General features: G+C 45.9%; 1 protein-coding gene across 1 annotated transcript; it reads right to left on the reverse strand.

Moving 5' to 3' along the window:
• Positions 1–292: 292 nt before the first annotated feature.
• Positions 293–20,546, reverse strand: LOC147007050 (uncharacterized; the record flags this gene model as incomplete). The annotated part of the gene is made up of 4 exons (XM_085867599.1): positions 293–1,407; positions 7,558–7,630; positions 7,949–8,053; positions 20,460–20,546. Coding segments are annotated over 4 exons (789 nt in total), but the record flags the coding sequence as incomplete, so codon positions are not given.
• Positions 20,547–21,724: the final 1,178 nt, after the last annotated feature.

Consider the following 21,724-nt stretch of genomic DNA (forward strand, 5'->3'; position numbering starts at 1 on the left):
AAACTTTGCCTCTGAATGAATTCATCGCAATAGAGCAAATCCACGAAGGGGAAACCTACGAACAGCAAGGCCCTCCCGTACGTCACATTTAATAAAATAACGATTTCAAAGATTGGTTTTAAAAAAGTGTGGAAATTTAGCACAACTGAAGCAGTCGTACACCAACTACCCTAATACACTGTAATAAGACGACGCCGAGTCGCGGTTCAGGAGATGGAGACTTGATTGATCACCATACAACACACACCATCGATCGGCATCGTACTGTACATCGCCATATTGATGGTCACTTCTTCACTCGATATGCACATCCCACAGGCCACGCCGTCTCATGCTACACATCGATATACTGTATAGCATGGTTCTTCGAAGTATTCTGAAGGCGATTTGTGTTCCACAGTCTTCAAGTATCAAATTCAATTTAAATAAAGATTTAGATTTAGATCTAAATAAATTAATTCCGGGTTTCACCGCCATTTTCCCCAGTGTGTGTTACATCACCCGATCGAACACGTTACATTCGTTCTTCGTGCCTGTTGCTTGTGTCCATTATGACATCCGTGAAAACGGTAAGTTTTCTGTCTGGAATGATTTTAAATTTTGTTTTACTCCCAGACAGACAGACAGATAAAGTAGAAAAATTATCGCCCTTCTCTGCACATGTGCGATCGGGACGAATTCAGTGCCAACATACGGTAAAAGGAAAGACTCGTCTTCCTATTCATGTTCAAAATACAACATTCAATATAAATAAGTTGTTCCTCGATCATAAACTGATAAGATCGACGGACATGAACCAATCACTTAATCCCGCCATTCGCTTTGTGGATGCGGGGTAACAAATTGTGAACATTTTAAAGTGGGAAAGGTTACCTCGTCATATTCAGCGATTTATCCTCTTCGTTTTTCTCTGCTGGCCAACCACTTTCCTCCTGCCATGAGGTACCACATCTTCTTTGGAAGCCGGTGCCACTTCGTTCCTCTGTGGAGCTCGTGTAGTCTGATCCTCCTGGAAAGCCGCTGCCACTTGCTTCCTCAGAAAAGTTGGTGCCGCCTTATTCGTTCTCTGCAGGCTAGGTGTAAACTGTTGCCACCGGCGAGCCAGTACAATCTGTTCCTCCTGGGAAGCCGGTGCCACTTGGTTCCTCAGGAGAGTTGGTGCCGCCTGATATGGTCTCTGGAGCCTAGGTATAGGTTGTTTCCTCCGGACTGCCGGTACAGAGCACTGCCCCTGGGAAGTTGGTGCAGCCTTCTGCTGTTGGCGAGACGGTGCAGCCCCAGCAGCCAGGGCATCCTGTTTCCTCTCAACAGGAAATGCAGCCTGCCTGCCCGTGGGTGCTTCCAATATGGACGGCTGTGACATCTTCCTCATGGGTTCCACGACTGCTGGCTGCTGCTTACTTGGTGCTGTAAAAATGGAGGATATTTTTCATTAACATAGATTATGGATTTTTACACAATTCTCAACAGGAAGAACAAGAACAGGTTTAGATGAGGTGAAAATAGAAGTGCAAAATAGATGTAGAAAACAAAAAAGTATTTAATTACACATGAGGTCTTACGATCTAATTGGACACAAGTTCATGGCTCTCTGTTGCTAGTTCAAACAAGGACATGATACTCGAGGTCCTCTACCTTTTGGGTGGTATGAGAAATAGATCTGTGTAATATGAAAGCGAAATGTTCAATGGTTTTTGAAATATCACAAACACAAAAGTACATGGACGGATGATCGGTCGGACGGAGTTCATGTTAATGTCCCCCATCTCTGACTTTGTCGGAGCGGCGGTGGAAATTAAGTAGAGGAGTAAATTATTCGCTGACGTTGAAGACTAAAGAGATTTAAAGCAGCATAATCAAAACTTTACCCAGAACGATATAATACACAGGTGGTGAGAAAAGGGAAGCCTGCAGAAAGGTGACACAAATTATTTAGGAGTAAACGTTTGGCTGCATATTGTGTTGTGATGTGCATTGTGAGGCACGTATTGTGCTATTATGTGCATTGTTTGGCTGAATATTGTGTTGTTATGTGCATTGTTTGGCTGAGTATTATGTTGTTATGTGCATTGCTTGGCTGCATATTGTGTTGTTATGTGCATTGTTTGGTTGCATATTGTGTTGTGATGTGCATTGTTTGGCTGCATATTGTGTTGTGATGTGCATTGTTTGACTAAGTATTATGTTGTTATGTGCATCGTTTGGCTGCATATTGTGTTGTTATGTGCATTGTTTGGCTGCATATTGTGTTGTGCATTGTTTGGCTGCGTATTGTGTTGTTATGTGCATTGTTTGGCTAAATATTGTGTTGTGATGTGCATTGTTTGGCTGCATATTGTGTTATGTGCATTGTTTGGCTGCATATTGTGTTATTTGCATTATTTGGCTGCATATTGTGTTGTTATGTGTATTCGTTGGCTGTATTTGTGTTGTTATGTGCATTGTTTGGCTGCATATTGTGTTGTTATGTGCATTGTTTGGCTGCATATTGTGTTGTTATGTGCATTGTTTGGCTGTATATTGTGTTGTTATGTGCATTGTTTGGCTGCATATTGTGTTGTTATGTGCATTGTTGGGCTGCATATTATGTTGTGATGTGCATTGTTTGGCTGCATATTGTGTTGTGATGTGCATTGTTTGGCTACATATTGTGTTGTTATGTGCATTGTTTGGCTGCATATTGTGTTGTGATGTGCATCGTTTGGCTGCATATTGTGTTGTGATGTGCATTGTTTCGCTGCATATTGTGTTGTTATGTGCATTGTTTGGCTGCATATTGTATTGTTATGTGCATTGTTTGGCTGCATATTGTGTTGTGATGTGCATTGTTTCGCTGCATATTGTGTTGTTATGTGCATTGTTTGGTTGCATATTGTGTTGTTATGTGCATTGTTTGGCTGCATATTGTGTTGCGATGTGCATTGTTTGGCTGAGTATTATGTTGTTATGTGCATTGTTTGGCTGAATATTGTGTTGTTATGTGCATTTTTGATGCATATTGTGTGGTGATGTGCATTGCTTGGCTGCTTATTGTGTTGTGATGTGCATTGTTTGGCTGAGTATTATGTTGTTATGTGCATTGTTTGGTTGCATATTGTGTTGTGATGTGCATTGTTTGGCTGCATATTGTGTTGTTATGTGCATTGTTTGGCGAAGTATTATGTTGTTATGTGCATTGTTTGGCTGCATATTGTGTTGTTATGTGCATTGTTTGGTTGCATATTGTCTTGTGATGTGCATTGTTTGGCTGCATATTGTGTTGTTATGTGCATTGTTTGGTTGCATATTGTGTTGTGATGTGCATTGTTTGGCTGCATATTGTGTTGTGATGTGCATTGTTTGGCTGCATATTGTGTTGTTATGTGCATTGTTTGGCTGCATATTGTGTTGCGATGTGCATTGTTTGGCTGAGTATTATGTTATTATGTGCATTGCTTGGCTGCATATTGTGTTGTTATGTGCATTGTTTGGTTGCATATTGTGTTGTGATGTGCATTGTTTGGCTGCATAGTGTGTTGTGATGTGCATTGTTTGGCTGCATATTGTGTTGTTATGTGCATTGTTTGGCTGCATATTGTGTTGCGATGTGCATTGTTTAGCTGAGTATTATGTTGTTATGTGCATTGCTTGGCTACATATTGTGTTGTTATGTGCATTGTTTGGTTGCATATTGTGTTGTGATGTGCATTGTTTGGCTGCATATTGTGTTGTGATGTGCATTGTTTGACTAAGTATTGTGTTGTGATGTGCATTGTTTGGCTGAGTATTATGTTGTGATGTGCATTGCTTGGCTGCATATTGTGTTGTTATGTGCATTGTTTGGTTGCATATTGTGTTGTGATGTGCATTGTTTGGCTGCATATTGTGTTGTGATGTGCATTGTTTGACTAAGTATTATGTTGTTATGTGCATCGTTTGGCTGCATATTGTGTTGTTATTTGCATTGTTTGGCTGCATATTGTGTTGTGCATTGTTTGGCTGCGTATTGTGTTGTTATGTGCATTGTTTGGCTAAATATTGTGTTGTGATGTGCATTGTTTGGCTGCATATTGTGTTATGTGCATTGTTTGGCTGCATATTGTGTTATTTGCATTATTTGGCTGCATATTGTGTTGTTATGTGTATTCTTTGGCTGTATTTGTGTTGTTATGTGCATTGTTTGGCTGCATATTGTGTTGTTATGTGCATTGTTTGGCTGCATATTGTGTTGTTATGTGCATTGTTTGGCTGTATATTGTGTTGTTATGTGCATTGTTTGGCTACATATTGTGTTGTTATGTGCATTGTTTGGCTGCATATTGTGTTATTTGCATTATTTGGCTGCATATTGTGTTGTTATGTGTATTCTTTGGCTGTATTTGTGTTGTTATGTGCATTGTTTGGCTGCATATTGTGTTGTTATGTGCATTGTTTGGCTGCATATTGTGTTGTTATGTGCATTGTTTGGCTGTATATTGTGTTGTTATGTGCATTGTTTGGCTACATATTGTGTTGTTATGTGCATTGTTTGGCTGCATATTGTGTTGTGATGTGCATTGTTGGGCTGCATATTATGTTGTGATGTGCATTGTTTGGCTGCATATTGTGTTGTTATGTGCATTGTTTGGCTGCATATTGTGTTGTGATGTGCATTGTTAGGCTGCATATTGTGTTGTGATGTGCATTGTTTGGCTGCATATTGTGTTGTGATGAGCATTGTTTGGCTGCATATTGTGTTGTTATGTGCATTGTTTGGCTGCATATTGTGTTGTGATGTGCATTGTTGGGCTGCATATTGTGTTGTGATGTGCATTGTTTGGCTGCATATTGTGTTGTTATGTGCATTGTTTGGCTGCATATTGTGTTGTGATGTGCATTGTTTGGCTGCATATTGTGTTGTTATGTGCATTGTTGGGCTGCATATTGTGTTGTGATGTGCATTGTTTGGCTGCATATTGTGTTGTTATGTGCATTGTTTGGCTGCATATTGCGTTGTGATGTGCATTGTTTGGCTGCATATTGTGTTGTGATGTGCATTGTTTGGCTGCATATTGTGTTGTTATGTGCATTGTTTGGCTGCATATTGTGTTGTGATGTGCATTGTTGGGCTGCATATTGTGTTGTGATGTGCATTGTTTGGCTGCATATTGTGTTGTGATGAGCATTGTTTGGCTGCATATTGTGTTGTTATGTGCATTGTTTGGCTGCATATTGTGTTGTGATGTGCATTGTTGGGCTGCATATTGTGTTGTGATGTGCATTGTTTGGCTGCATATTGTGTTGTGATGAGCATTGTTTGGCTGCGTATTGTGTTATTTGCATTGTTTGGCTGCATATTGTGTTGTGATGTGCATTGTTTGGCTGCATATCATGTTGTGATGTGCATTATTTGGCTGCATATCGTGTTGTTATGTGCATTGTTTGGCTGCATATCGTGTTGTGATGTGCATTATTTGGCTGCATCTTGGGTTGTGATGTGCATGGTTTGGCTCTGTATTGTGTTATGTACATTGTTTGGCTGCGTATTGTGTTATTATGTGCATTGTTTGGCTGCGTATTGTGTTGCTATGTGGATTGTTAGCCTGCGTATTATGTTATTATGTGCATTGTTTGCCTGCGTATTGTGTTGTTATGTGAATTGTTTGGCTGTATAGTGTGTTGTTATGTGCATTGTTTGGCTGCATATTGTTTTGTTATGTGCATTGTTTGGCTGCATATTGTGTTGTGATGTGCATTGTTGGGCTGCATATTGTGTTGTGATGTGCATTGTTTGGCTGCATATTGTGTTGTGATGTGCATTGTTTGGCTACATATTGTGTTGTTATGTGCATTGTTTGGCTGCATCTTGTGTTGTGATGTGCATTGTTTGGCTGTGTTTTGTGTTATGTACATTGTTTGGCTGCGTATTGTGTTATTATGTGCATTGTTTGGCTGCGTATTGTGTTGCTATGTGGATTGTTAGCCTGCGTATTATGTTATGATGTGCATTGTTTGGCTGCGTATTGTGTTGCTATGTGGATTGTTAGGCTGCGTATTATGTTGTTATATGCATTGTTTCGCTGTGTATTGTGTTCTGTGCATTCAACGTGTGTCAAGTTCTTTAGTATTTAGTGCTATGCAATGTTTCGTGTTGCCAGGTGCGAATTGTAAGTGTAGAGCAGAGTAAAAACGTGACATATCAACGTTGAAATTCGATTTGACACCTGGAGGAACATCGTAAGTACTCGGGAAATTACTGGTTGTTTAGTTTAAAGAGCCATGCTGTGGTAACTTGCAGTTTCTAGCACAAACTGGTTATACAACTGTCAACTCTTTAGCTCACGTGGAACGTCATCCCAGAGAGCTCATGTGATGGTGCGTCGTCCGTCCGTCAGTCCATCAGTCCGTCTGCAAACACTTGTAACCTCTTCTCTGAACCTACACACACGATTTCGATGAAACTTCACCACATCTTCATCACCTGTGATGTACCAAAGTTTGTTCATGGCATGAAAAAATATGTAAAAAAATTGGGGTCTGAAGGGGTCGACGGAGACAGTTTATTGGGGGTTTCCCCACAAAAGAGAATTTTTCTTTCTTCTCAGAAACTACACATGCAACTCTGATGAAACATGACCACAACCTTCATCACCCGTGATGTACTAAAGTTTGTTCATGACATAAAAAAGAAAAAAAGATCGGGGTCTGAGGGGGGTATACAGGGGCTTGCTTCCTGAAATATGTATTTGCTTTCTTCTCCGAAACCACACAAACAATTTGAATGAAAGTTGACCACAACCTTCATCACCCATGATGGACCAAAGCTTATCGTCTGCGGAGAGGGAGGGGTCCACAGAGGGAGGCGGGGGGGGAGGGAGGGGGAATGTGGTTTACCTTTGAATTTTTATTTTAATGCCATGAACAAACTTTGCTACATCACGGGTGATGAAGGTCGTGGTCAAGTTTCATAGGAATTGCATGTGTAATTTCTGAGAATGAAGGAAATTCCTATTTTGGGGGGCAACCCCTGTAGACACCCACGGGGCCCCATTTTTTGTAATGCCATAAACAAATTTAATACATCCAGGGTGATGAAGGTTGTGGCAACGTTTCAGCGAAATCATGTGTGGAGATTCAGAGAAGTTGCTCGTACTTGTGGACGAATGGACGGACGAAACGCCATCCCATATCCCATAAGCTCCCCGAACTACGTTAGAGGCGAGCTAAAAATCAGGGTCATTGGAGGACCCGTGAATATTTAACGAATGTATTTTTGGATTTGACCCCTGATTCAGGCCCCAGAGGGTGGGGACTGAGGGTCACAGTGGTCACAATTTATTTTTTTTTTAACTCAAAATTTGATATTGGATCATTCCTGGTGGAACCCTTTGCCATCTGTCAACTTTGCTTTTCGTGGGAAGCTTGGGGATTTGCGATGGTGCACCATCAACTTCGCTCTCGTTTATTTTGTCCAAGAGTTGCTCCGCTGCCTTATTATCAGGTCATACTCTCTTCTTGCTCTTCCTGAGCCTCCATCTTGCCGGGAAACAATAAGAAATGACGATATTAAAGAGTACAAAAGGAAGGCTGGTTGGTTACCTTCAGCAGCTTGAACATGGCAGGTTGTCTGGGGTCTTTGAATATTGTTGAACAAAGTCTGAAACAAAATGTCCTGTAAAACATAATAATGGATGTCTTGGAATGAAATATAAACACGACAAGGAAAGGCCATCAGAAGAGAACAAAAGCATTTTGCTCCACAATAACAGGAGTTCAGCAACCCCACTGTATGTGTGTCTGTGAGCTCAGCAACCCGTGTGTGTGTGTGTGTGTGTGTGTGTGTGTGTGTTTGTGTGTGTGTGTATGTGTGTGTGTGTGTGTGTGTGTGTGTGTGTGTGTGTGTGTGTGTGTGTGTGTGTGTGTGTGTGTGTGTGTGTGAACATGCTTGTTCATGCAAATCAAATCATTGATAATGGTATCAAACCCTCACCTGCATAGTAAGTCTTTTCATCGGATTTTTGCAAATCGTTCCGGTCAGGAGGGAGGCCACGGGTTTATTGACAACACTGAAGCCTCTTCTGGCGTATGACATTGGCTGTAAGAAGAAAAACAAATGCGTTTGACAGAATTATCACCCATCATAACAATTCAATAATTACATTAACATAATAAGCATATTCCAACAAGCATTAACTGACGTCATGACTGAGGCTTGACGAAAAAATTATAAAATCCATTTTGATTCACAAAATAAATTGTGGTATAATAGAAAAGTTTTTTGTGAGCCGAAAAACAAACCCTATCACCTCAATAATTGGATATGAAGCCTCCGTGGGTTAAAATAAAGTGGTAAAGAACCCATCCTTGAGGACGGGTGAATTGCCCCACTAAAACGATGTCGAGATGCAATTGCAATTTGCAGTGCTGTGCTGTGTCCCTCAGAACAACCACATATTGTGTTGTGTCACCAATATCACCAGGAATCCACTACAAAATGGACAGGTACGGTCAGGCTGCCTGAGAATAACGACAGGGGCCTTTGGTCATGCTCAACGACCCCACTCCCCCCAGGCAATGTACTATGAGTATACGTACACATTTACATTGAGAACGAGAAAGAACAATCAGAGATTGCAGACCATCATCAGAACTTGTTAGAAATGCCACTTCATAACTGATTAGATGGCAGTTTTGACCAGGTACCAAGACGTCTCGCTTTGATGCAACCCCACTTTGATTGGACACCTGACCCTGACCCCCATGACATTTCTCATTGTTATTCCATTTAATATGGAATGGGATTAAAATAGATTCAATTCAAATCAAATGGAAGACCAAACAGGTAAATTCCTGCATTGGAGTCATCAGAAGGAGCCCAAACAAGCAAAAGCTAAGATGAAATCATCAGGAGGAACGTGGATAGGATTCACATTTCAGCTGCTCCTCCTCTACTCTCAAACCCATCCAGGCACAGCCAAGTGAGCCTTATTCAAAAAAAAAAATATATATATATATATTGTTGCGGGTCGCGCCCGCCGGCGTGCGAGCGGCCACGTAACTCGAATCGCGGCACGTCGCCCACCGGACGGACAATTCCGTCCTGACCCTCTCGGACTAACGCCGGGAACTAGTCACGGGTGGGCCTTTCGGCCTCACCACGATCGTGCCAATCGGCCCCCCGCGTGGGATAGGGTTGTTCGCCAAATTCGACCGTCCTAAGTACCCACACGGAGGGTAGACCGGGCGATCGCACCTCGCCGCAGGTCGACTTCGGACACGGGCCACTTTAAGCGACCCGTTCCGTACTATCGGGATAACCGAGCGGTGTTATCGTCAACCTCGACGGTTCCGATTAATTATTGGGCGTATTTAGCCCACGACCAACCCTTTACGTGAAGTAAGATGGAGATTCAATTAAAGAAAAGACAAAGCGAAATGGGAAAACAGTTCAACATAAAGCACATTTATTCCGCGGCAAAAGGAAAGCACACATATACAATTACAACAATTATGCACCAAAAGCAAATGTAAAAGAAACACAACAATTCTGCACAAAAAGCAAATGCAACAAAAGAGACACAATGCAGATCTACTACCGACTACGCGAGCACACGGCAACACTTACACAGTTTTACTTCACAGACGGCGCCGACAACACATATACTCCAAAGCAAAAGAAAAAGGGGCCACCCTCAACGACAAGGGGGCAGACGGGCCTGGGGCCAAGACCGCGTCGAGCCTACCCGTCTGGTGTGAGCCGCAAAATAGCGGCGGCGCCCCGACTCCGCGGGCCTCGCTGGCACTGCCTGGAATGGGGTGGGAACGGGGCCCCCCTTCTCACACTATCTCAGCGCGGGGGGAAACAGGGGGGGTTGTTGATGCTCGGGGGAAAGAGGATATCTGGCTCGCTTGGGTCCCGCGACGAGCGACTCCACTGCGACCTCGACCGCGTTCCCGGCCTCCCCTCTCCGCAGCTCCCCGACAGACTCCAAACCCCGTCTTGGCTGCTGCGCTGCTGCTGCCACACTTCGCCGCCGCCACAACGTGCCCGAGCCCGAAACAGAAACTCTTCTCTCTGTCGCTGCCACACCTCTCCAACTCGAGCCCGAAACGGAAACTCTCAACTCTCTGTCGCTGCCACACCTCTCCAACTCTCCCGATTCGCTCCGCACTCGGCGCTTTATAGTGCGACAGGAGAAACCATATGCAGATTCCTGGATCAGGATCGGCTCGGGGGCGGAGCCACAATCCCCCATTGGACGGAGGAAAAGTGGGCGTGAATCATTCCCGATCCACCTTCCCCGGAAAGGCCGCTCCCTGCACCCGCCGCTTGGCGCGCGCCCCGCACGAGTCCAGGATCGGTGCCCACAAGCGACGCGGGAATGGCGGCAGAAGGAGGAGAGGTGAAGGCGGTGGAGGGTCCATTGTGGCGGTCCCTGGCCACGGCGACGCCCGGCATGGCGGTGATGCGATGATTGCGAGAGCGAGTTGTGACGGTAAAGGTCGTGGCTGTTAGCGTTGTTGTTGTTGCGAAGCGGCGTTGCGGTTGGTGGTTGTTGTGTGATGGCGGTTGAGACGTGGTTGGTTCAAAATAAAGATAGAACAGAAAAACGGCTATCTTAAAGGGTCGCAGCCCAAATGAATGACATTTATTCCCTCTAAACAACGGGTTTGGGCTAACTACACATATACTTACAGATATCTCACCTACAGGACCTGAATGGTGGTTTGCGAATTTCCTCAACCACAACAATATATATTTATATATATATATATATATATATATATATATTTATATATATATATATATTTATATATATATATATATATATTTATATAATTCCAGCAATCTCTGTGTGTGTGTGTGTCTGTGTGTGTGACCGCTGTTTCTCGACAACCTCTGGTCCGATCTAATTGAAACTTGCCAGGTATATTGCTGGGGACCTGAGGATGTGCCTTTTCAAGGTTTGATATTAATCGGACAAGTGCTTCCCAAGTTATGGCCATTTATTTACCAACCAATGACAAGACACGTTGTTGCGTGGGCGTGGCCGATGAGGAAGATAAGCTCAGCCGTGTTCCCCATTGCGGGTTACAACGGACGGGCTTCCGGAGAGTGATGACTTCGTGTATTCTAATAATTTCTCGATTTCTTATGCGCATTTATAGATAAACACAATTGCCCAAGTTATGATCATTTTCATATTAGACAGTGGATAAATTTCGGTAAGATCAGAGTGCTGGTGTGCTCCGAACCAGGAAGTAATTTTTTTCCTCTCTCTTCTCTTCTCTTTTTGTTTTTCCTTGACACAACATTGCGAAAAGGTAAAATACGTTGGCGCTAATTGAATAATTGGGTATTAAAACGAAATTGCGAATAATCATAACTGTGAATAATATCGAACTTCCGGGTCACACACGTACGGGCACGTGAGAGCGAAGAAACGGCCTGTGTGGTTTATTTATTTATTATTATTATTATTTTTTTATGGGCACGTATTGGTATCTATAATTCCAGCAATGTATGTGTGTGCGTGTGTGCGTGTGTGCGTGTGTGTGTGTGTGTGTGTGTGTGTGTCCGCTGTTTCTCGACAACCACTGGTCCGATCTAATTGAAACTTGCCAGTTATATTACTGGTGCCTTGTGGATGTGCCTTTTCAAGGTTTGATATTAATCGGACAAGTGCTTCCCAAGTTATGGCCATTTATTTACCAACCAATGACAAGACACGTTGTTGCGTGGGCGTGGCCGATGAGGAAGATAAGCTCAGCCGTGTTCCCCATTGCGGGTTACAAAGGACGGGCTTCCAGAGAGTGATGACTTCGTGTATTCTAATAATTTCTCGATTTCTTATGCGCATTTATAGATAAACACAATTGCCCAAGTTATGATCATTTTCATATTAGACAGTGTATAAATTTCGGTAAGATCAGAGTGCTGGTGTGCTCCGAACCAGGAAGTAATTTTTTTTCTCTCTCTTCTCTTCTCTTTTTGTTTTTCCTTGACACAACATTGCGAAAAGGTAAAATACGTTGGCGCTAATTGAATAATTGGGTATTAAAACGAAATTGCGAATAATCGTAACTGTGAATAATATCGAACTTCCGGGTCACACACGTACGGGCACGTGAGAGCGAAGAAACGGCCTGTGTGGTTTATTTATTTATTATTTTTTTATGGGCACGTATTGGTATCTATAATTCCAGCAATGTATGTGTGTGCGTGTGTGCGTGTGTGCGTGTGTGCGTGTGTGTGTGTGTGTGTGTGTCCGCTGTTTCTCGACAACCACTGGTCCAATCTAATTAAAACTTGCCAGGTATATTGCAGGTGCCCTGTGGATGTGCCTTTTCAAGGTTTGATATAAATCGGACAAGTGGTTCCCAAGTTATGGCCATTTATTTACCAACCAATGAAAGGACACGTTGCTGCGTAGGCGTGGCTGCGTAGGCCGGTGTGCGGCCAGCCGACGATGATGGCCAGCCCACGATGACGTCACGTGCAGTGCCGGTTATGATGGGGATCGGTGCCTTAGTTACCGTGGCGTAGGAGTGGCAATGGTCAATGGCAGCGAATGTCATGGCAAGCAAAGACAGGGAGGTAAACTTGATTTTAATTAATTCTGTGTGTGCAAGTATCACAGCAGTTGTTACTTCAATACAAGCGATAATTCGTGGAATGCATGTGAACATTCCGTACGGACACGCATCACTTCCGGATAGTGATGACTTACTGTATTCTAATAATTTATCGATTTATTATGCGCATTTATAGATAAACACAATGCCCCAATCCAGTCGTAGTTTACGAGAGCGAAGGAACGGCCTGGTGTGGTTATTGTTTCTGGCACGCGGTTTGAAAGTTGTTTTTTTTTTTTGCACGTACGGCCACGCACATACGGGCACGCGAGAGCGAAGGAACGGCCTGGCGTGGTTGTTGTTTCTGGCACGCGGTTTGAAAGTTTCTTTTTTTTGCACGCACGGCCACGCACGTACGGCCACGCACATACGGGCACGTCCAAGAACTGTACATCAAAAAGAACCCAAATCAAAAAATTAAATAATTCTGGCTGCCAGACCATGTATCCGATTAGGTTGAACTTTAAAACCTATATTCCTCATCACGACTCGATCATCAATGTGAAGTTTCATGGTGATAGATTAAGCTGTTCCAGAGAAAACATAATTTAATATTTTTCGTCAATGCAATATGGCTGCCAAACCATGTGACCAATCAATTACTCCTTCACAAATTTTTACACCAAAGGATTGGAGAACATTCCTGTGAAATTTCCCCTCAATGTTTCCAGCCGTTCTAGAGAAGAAGATTTTTGTCGGCTTCAGGGTAAATCCAATATGGCTTCCAAACCATGTGACCTATGACATCACATGAGTGAACGTTTTATTCCTTACGGATAGGCGGTCATACTATTGCGGGGCCGGGGCGTCGGCCGCGAGCACGACCGCAAGATGGAGCAGCAGAGTCTGCTCGACCGATCACCCGAATTTCGATCGCACTTTTTCGGAAAAGTCCGAGAAGTACGGGTCCCTTATCGGACCGTGAAGGGTCAATATTTCTACCACGTGGTACGCGGTTATTCACCAATTTTCAAAATACCTAGAGACCACGTGGCGATTTACCGATTCTCCACACCCTCGACGGCACCCGTACGGAACGAGCCGTTTCGCGTACTTGAACCGTGTGTGATCCGAGCGGTTTATCGCCGAGGTCCGTCGGTCCCAAATATCCCGTTATAGCAGCAACAGCCTGGCTATTTTCAATGCATCGACTGGAACTGATAGGGACGGTTATGAGGTGTGTGTTGGTCCCCATGGGTCAGGAACTATGAACCAGAATAGCACTAAATTCCTTGACTTTGCAAGAAGTCATGGACTTAGGGTGGCTGGTTCATGGTTTCAGCGCCCACAAGCTCATCGCTGGACTTGGTATTCCAACGCTGGCGGTGTGGCAAAGGAGATTGACCATGTCCTCATTGACGGTCGTTGGAGGATCATCCAGAACTGCAGGATCTACCGGAGTGCTCAGTTCCTCAATACTGACCACAGGCTTGTTGTAGCAACTCTAAGGCTGCACCTTAAATCCTGGAGAATGGTACCATCCCAGCCTCGGCTGGATGTTACCAAGCTCAGGGATGAGAGAGCAGCTGAGGAGTTTGCGAACAGGCTGAGTGGACACTTGGGGGACTGGGTGCTTTGGGGGGTCCTGAAGAGTTATGGATTACCTTCAAGACCACCGTCCTTGATGTTGCCGGTGGATGTCTTGGAACTCACCGCAGGGCAAAGAAGAATTTTGTCTCTCAAGGGACACTGGATACCATTGAACAGAGTCGCAGGGCCAGGCTGAATGGCAGAGCTGAGCTGTTCAGGGAGCTGAGGCGTAAAACTGTACATGCACTGAGGGTGGACAAGGAGGCCTATGTGCGAGGAATCTGTGAGGGGGTAGAGCATCACCTGTGGACAGGTGATTCTCGTCCCGCTTACAGGGGAATTCACGCATTACGTTCATCCAAGCACATCCCTCGGAGCACTGCAGTTCGAGCAGAGAGTGGTAGGCTCTTGACAGAGGAGTCTGAAGTGAAGGCCCACTGGACCGGTTACTTTGAGCGGTTGTACCAGGCTGATCCCCCAGCTGTCGAGTTGGACGTCAAGGGTGTTACAATCCCTGTTGCTGACCCTCGAATCAACTGTGGTCCACCTACGCTTGTGGAAACACGGGCTGCGGTGAACCAGTTGAAACGGGGCAAAGCTCCAGGGATCTGTGGCATCCATGCCGAACTTCTCAAGGCTGGTGGAAATGCTGCACTCATGTCGTTGCATGCAGTTTTGTGCTCTGCCTGGAACACAGGCATCATCCCAACTGACCGGAAGAGGGGCCTTGTTGTCCCTCTCTGGAAAGGGAAGGGTGATCGCCAAGACTGCAACAACTACCGAGGGGTGACGCTGCTCTCAGTGCCGGGCAAGGTCTTTGCTCGGATAATTCTCGATACGGTTCGCCACCATCTGCTTGAGCACGAGCGTCCAGAGCAGTCAGGCTTTACACCAAAGAGGTCAACGATTGACCGTATCCTTGCACTTCGTGTCCTCACCGAACGCAGACGAGAGTTTCGGCAGGGGCTGCTTGCAGCCTATGTTGATCTCTGTAAAGCGTTCGATTCAGTGAATCGGGATGTCCTCTGGAGGATACTTGGTCTTCGTGGGGTGCCACCAAAACTGATCGATCTGATGTCTGAACTCTACTCTGGTACTGAGAGTGCTGTGAAGTGTGGTGGTACCATCTCTGACTTATTTCCAGTTGTTACTGGAGTTCGTCAGGGAAGTGTACTTGCCCCCACACTTTTCAGCACTTGTATGGACTGGATTCTCGGGAGGATGTCGGAGAGATCAAGTTGCGGTGCGTCATTTGGGAATGTCAAGATCTCGGACCTTGACTTTGCAGATGATGCAGTCATCTTTACGGAGACTTTAGACATCCTCTTGGGGGCCCTCGAGGTGCTGAATGAGGAGTCGGAGCCATTGGGATTACGGGTTTCTTGGGTCAAAACTAAGATCCAGGCTTTCGGTGACATCTTGGATGCTGCTGTCCTGTCTGTGTCTGTTTGTGGTGAGGATGTTGAGGTCGTGGAGAGATTCACTTACCTTGGCAGTGATAATCATGTCTCTGCTGGCTGCGAGTCAGAGGTCAATAGACGTCTGGGTCGGGCCTGGGGAGTCATGGATTCACTGGATCATGGGGTATGGCACTGCCGGTACCTGTGCGGGAGGACGAAAGTCCAAGTCTTCAGGTCCTTGGTACTTCCAGTCTTGCTCTATGGGTGCGAGACTTGGACTCTGACCAAGGATCTGAGAGGCAGACTTAATTCCTTTGGTACCAGGTCTCTTCGGAGAATCCTTGGCTATCGCTGGTCGGATTTTGTGTCCAACGAGCGGTTGCTGAAAGAGACTCGGATGAGATTTGTTACCTGCATAGTCTGTGAGCGTCAGTTGGGGCTGTATGGACATGTGGCTCGTTTTCCTGACTCTGATCCTGCTCACCAGATTCTCTCAGCGAGGGAGTCTCATGAGTGGAGGAGGCCAGTGGGTCGACCACGTGCCTAATGGTTCCAACAGGTTGACCATCATCTCAAGGAGATGGGGATGGGCCTGGCATCTGCCTGGGGGATGGCCAGACAGAGGCCCCTGGAGTACCGGCGGAAAGTGGACGCAGCGACGTGCTGTTCTGGCACATGCTCCCATAGCTGACCTGAGCCTGGCTAATTCTCCAACACGCAGCACACTAAGCCAATGGAGGAAAAGACATGAACGAGCTGATATATTTCACAATCGGGGTATTAATTCACAATGAGGGTATGAGGGGAGCACATAAGGGCAGAGTTAAACCGGTCAAAAGAAATGCACGTATGTACAGCAACGCACTTATACCATTCACTACTTAGAGATTGACGCCACAAACACACATACGCACACACCCAAAAGAATCGGACCAAAATGGTCTTTATTGAGGCCTGTCTTGGACCTGTCCGCCTCGTGCGGTCTTCAAGGACCAGGTCCTCGAGGCAGAACTGGACCCCGAGCACGATCCAGACGCCCTCACGACATGGCTCCAGGCGAACGAAATCGACAGGGCGAAAGCTGGCAGGAGAAGACCCTCCGTTGCCCCGACCACCTCGTGCGCAGACGCTTTTGCGCTCCACCACCTTGCGTGCAGATGTTCACCTCTTGCCAGAACCCTCAGAACCCCTGAGCGAACTTCTTGCCAGAACCAGAACCCCCGTGCACGCACTTCTAGCCAGAACCAGAACCCCCATGCGCGCAGACCGTGCCGATAATTATACCCCCCTGTTCGGGGGGGGCACCTCCTCGCGACCCTCCCTCTCTCACTGGCAGGTTTTGGTGCACAAATCGCTCTTCGTCTCTCTCACTGGCCAAAAACGGGCGGCAAGCTCCTTGATTGGCCCGGGGCGTGGTGACATCACGCGGAGCCCTTTCCTCCTGTCGCAGGATCTGATTGGCCGGGCGACGGTCACCTCACTCGTTGCACGCTGATTGGTCGAGGGCCGCCACGCGGCTCCTCCTTGAACTCCGCCCATCATGACGTCGGCCAGAGTGAGGTGAAGTGAGCGAAGTGAAGGTGAGGATGATGCGGTGTGGTCGGCGTTGATGTTGGTGTAAAAATAAACGAAAAGAAAACCTGACTATTAAAATAACTCCACAGCGCAGGAACATTTAATTACCCATGAGACCAGGGACGGGACCCTAACTGGCAACATGTACTTACCGATATAACTAATCTATAGGACCTGTATGTTGTGTGCTCATGGCTTCCAGATTCGCAACAATACGTCATAGTTCTTCATTAAAAACCCGTACAAGTGTCGGTTAATCGCGAGTGCCAGGTCGTGTTCCACCAAACAGTTATCGGTTTTCCAGTTCACTCAGGCTTACAAGTTGTTTTGGAACAGTTCAGGAAATATTATTAAACAATTGAGAAGAATTTTGGTATAAACTCTTTCTGGAGCATAAATTATACTTTCGAGTTTTTAGACAGAATTAGATACCTTTATATCAAGTCAGTTGAAGTTTTTGATTTTTTAACTTTCTATACAAATGTGGATTACTCGTGAGGGAATCGTTCTTCAAACTGATTGACAAGGTTTTGAACTTGATTGACAAGTTTTCATTGTTTTGATAAGCAGAAGTTTAAAGATGCTGTAAATTTTATTTTATTTTATACTTTTGTGTCTTTTTGTGGGATAATGTTTCAACAGGTTAAGTGAATTCCCATGGGTGGGAATTGCAGCCCACAACAAGTGGATATTTTTCTTACTTTCTGTGAATTTTCATTCATGCAGAAACTGATGAAGGAGGAAAAAAATTGGGATAAGCTAAAATATTCCATCATACATGTGGGTATCTCGATGAGAACTGTGTGATTAATTATAATTATTTTGAAAGGCAGCTTCACAAGATTAGTCCAGATGAGCAGAGTACCCACCTGACGGGCGATCTTATTCCAAACATACTGTTGCGGTTGAGGAAATTCGCAAACCACCATTCAGGTCCCGTAGGTGAGATATCTCTGTAAGTACATGTGTAGTTATCCCCAAACCCGTTGTTTAGAGGGAATAAATGTGATTCATTCGGGCTGCGACCCTTTACGATAGCCGTTTTTCTGTTCTATCTTTATTTTGAACCAACCACGTCTCAACCGCCATCACACAACAACCACCAACCGCAACGCCGCTTCACAACAACAACAACGCCAACAGCCACGATCTTTACCTTCACAACTCGCTCCCGCAAACATCGCATCACCGCCATTCCAAACGTCGCCATGGCCATGGACCAGCACTTTAAACCCTCCACCACCTTTGCCTCTCCTTCTGCGGCCATTCCCGCACCGCATGTGGGCACCGAGCGTCAGGCTGTCCTGGCTTCGTGCGGGACGCGCGCTGAGCCGCGGGTGCAAATAGCGGCCTTTCCGAGGAGAAGTCGGATCAGGAATGATACACGCCCACTTCTGATCCGTCCAATCAGGAAGCGAGGGACGGTTTGGCCCCGCCTCCAGGCGCGTCGGAGTAGAATCGATATATGCAAATTCGTGGATCAGGGAGACTCACGCCCCTTTTTCTCCGTCCAATGGGCGAGCGTGGCTCCACCCCCGAGCTCGTTCTGATCCAGAAATTTGCATAGGGGTTCTCCTGCCGGACGATAAAGCGCCGAGCGCTGGGCGAATTTAGGGAGTTGGAGAAAGGGTCGAGGCAGTCAAGTCGGTTCTGGAGAGGAGCAGTCTGTGGAGCCGTGAGTCAAGTCGGGTCTGGAGAGTGGCAGTCTGTCGGGGTTCAGAGTCTGTCGGGGAGCTGCAGAGAGGGGAAGCCTGAAGCCAGGAGCGCGGTCGAGGTGGTTTGCTGCAGAGAGGGGAAGCGTGAAGCCGGGAGCGCGGTCGAGGTGGTTTGCTCCAGTCGGCTGAGGAGAATTGGGGAGGAGCTCGAATAGCTCGGGTCCAAGGCAAGGAAGACGGCGGGCGGCGACGAGCTCGCAGTGGAGTCGCTCGTCGCGGGACCCAAGCAAGCCAGCTATCCTCTTTCCCCAGAGCATCAACAATCCCCCCTTTTTCCCCCCGCGCTGAGATAGTGCGAAAAGGGGCCCCGTTCCCACCCCACTCCAAGCAGTGCCAACGAAACCCGCGAAGGAGCGCGGAGTCGGGGCGCCGCCACATTTGCGGCTCATCACAAGACACGGGAAGGATCCACCCGGTCTCGCGGCCCACAGGCCCCGTCTGCCCCCTTGTCTTTGAGGGTGGCCCTTTTCTTTTGCTTTTGAGTAAATGTGTTGTCGGCGCTGCCTGTAAAGTAAAACCGTGTAAGTGTTGCCGTGTGCTCGCGTAGTCGGTAGTAGATCTGCATTGTTGTGTTTCTTTTGTAGCATCTGCTTTTGGTGCATAATTGTTGTAGTTGTATACAGTATGTGTGCTCTCCGTGTGCCGCGGAATAAATGTGCATTATGTTGAACTGTTTTTCCCGTTTCGCTTCGTCTTTTCTTTAATTGAATCTCCATATTGCTTCACGTAAAGGGTTGGTAGTGGGCTTAAAACGCCTGATAATTATTCGGAACCGTCGAGGCCGACGTTGACACCGCTCGGTTATCCCGATAGTACGCAACGGGTCGCTTAAGTGGCCCGTGTCCGGAGTCGATCTGCGGCGAGGTGCGATCGCCCGGTCTACCCTCCGCGTGGGTACTTAGGAAGGTCGTATTTGGCGAACAACCCTATCCCACGCGGGGGCCGATTGGCACGATCGTGGTGAGGCCGAAAGGCCCACCCGTGACTAGCTCCCGGCGTTGGTCCGAGAGGGTCACGACAGAATTGTCCGTCCGGTGGGCGACGTGCCGCAATTCGAGTTACGTGGCCGCTCGCACGCTGGCGGGCGCGACCCGCAACAATACAAAACGTTCTTCTGACACATACCTTTTATTTGGGTGGTGTATAGATAACAAACAGCTGTTTCAACAAAGAAATCACCCGGGTTACATGCATGAAGCAAAAACATACCTTCTCTTCTCAAACACTTCATTGCACTGGAAAATGTGGCGACAGGAATATTGTGCTGTAAATGATGTGACTTGGAAGACCCTCCCCCACCTGAAGGCGGCGCTACACGGTACACATTTACATGGAGAATTTGCATACCATCCCTCGCCCCACCTCCAAAAGACCACCGGCAAAGATAAAAAATAACCCGACACACTAATTGGGGTCACCCTATTCCTTTGCAGCAAGTCTAAATGTAATCAGCCCAGAACTGTAGGAGGAGGAGCATGACAAACCCACAAACAAACACCAGACCGTGAATTATCGTGACGATGACCTAATTTCAACCATCACAGGAGTGGTAATGATTGTACAGTGGCTGTGTTTACACTCTTCCACGAGCTGTGGTCGAGCTCAAAGAAACTGAAAGGAAAGAACAGGAAGTGTATCCTTGTACCTTTTTATCGGAGTGAACTTTCTTTGCGTCCAATATGGTTCCAAACCGTCCTTTTCCAAGATTCGCGAGAACATCCCATTCCAAAATCTGATAACAAAAGCAAAAACATGGAGTTTCACAACAGTGCTAATGGATGACTCTTGTGGTATGCTTCCAGACTGCAAGGAGATGATCTGGTGCATCCTACGTGCACACATAAGAACTATAAGCTCCATATAGCAGACTGTAAAAGTGTAAATTTTCACGCTGAGAAAAGTGAAAACGTGTTTGTGACATTTGAAATTTTGTGGAGAGGGCAGAAGACACAACCTCAATGATCTTAACCATATTAAACTACACCGAATGTTTACATTGGGAGAAAATAACTTTCTATGCAACCAAAAATAAAGAGAAACAGGCAAGAAAACACACTTTATTAAAAAAAAAAATTAAGATTTACATCGTCTGCCTAAATCATACGGAACTAGAAATACGTTGTCCATGGCACACCATCACATATTCCCGAGTGCACTGCTTTGTCCCATTAACGCCAGGTGAAATTTTATCTTGCAAAATGGATTGACTATTCTTTTCTATTTGATGTGTTTAATGACCAAAGACTTACTACGTTTACTCAATCAGAAGTCATTGCAAGCATGTCAACATTTCATGAAACATTAATTTAACACTGTCCAGCAAATTAATCATAGGAATGAACTGTGTATAATATTAATTATAATTATTCATAATCAATTAGATAAATGCAGTAAAACCTGTGACTGTTTGTCAGTCATGTTGTTGTTGTTCGTCGTTCGGCTGCTCCCGTTAGGGGTCGCCACAGCGGATCATCCATTATGATCCGCATACTGATTTGGCACAGGTTTTACGCCGGATGCCCTTCCTGACGGATGCCCTTCCTGACGCAACCATGGTCGCCTCTTACGTCACAGGGATAAGGATTGGGTTTCGTCATGATTCCGGGCTGCCCTACACCCTCTCATAGCACGGCCCAGCGCAGAGCTCCCGTCCTCAAGCGATCCTCCAACCCAAGCCTTCGAGTCGCCGGATTACTGGCGCACGCTACTTCACCTGGTGTTGACTGTATGTCACTCATGGGGGCCACATAAGAAAGTTCTTTATAAAAGAATTTACCATGTACAATGGCAAATACATTTTTTTTTAAATCGACCCCCATGACCCCAACCCCTTGGCCCGGCCCCGAGGGGTCATATCAAAAATCCGAAAGTGTTGTGCACTTCCCCATACATGTATCTACTATGTCCCAA

This window comes from Eptatretus burgeri, unplaced genomic scaffold, assembly GCF_056783735.1.
Source record: "Eptatretus burgeri isolate ZD-2024b unplaced genomic scaffold, Ebu_testis_v1 Ebu_testis_scaffold_842, whole genome shotgun sequence".
NCBI classification, from domain to species: Eukaryota; Metazoa; Chordata; class Myxini; order Myxiniformes; family Myxinidae; genus Eptatretus; species Eptatretus burgeri.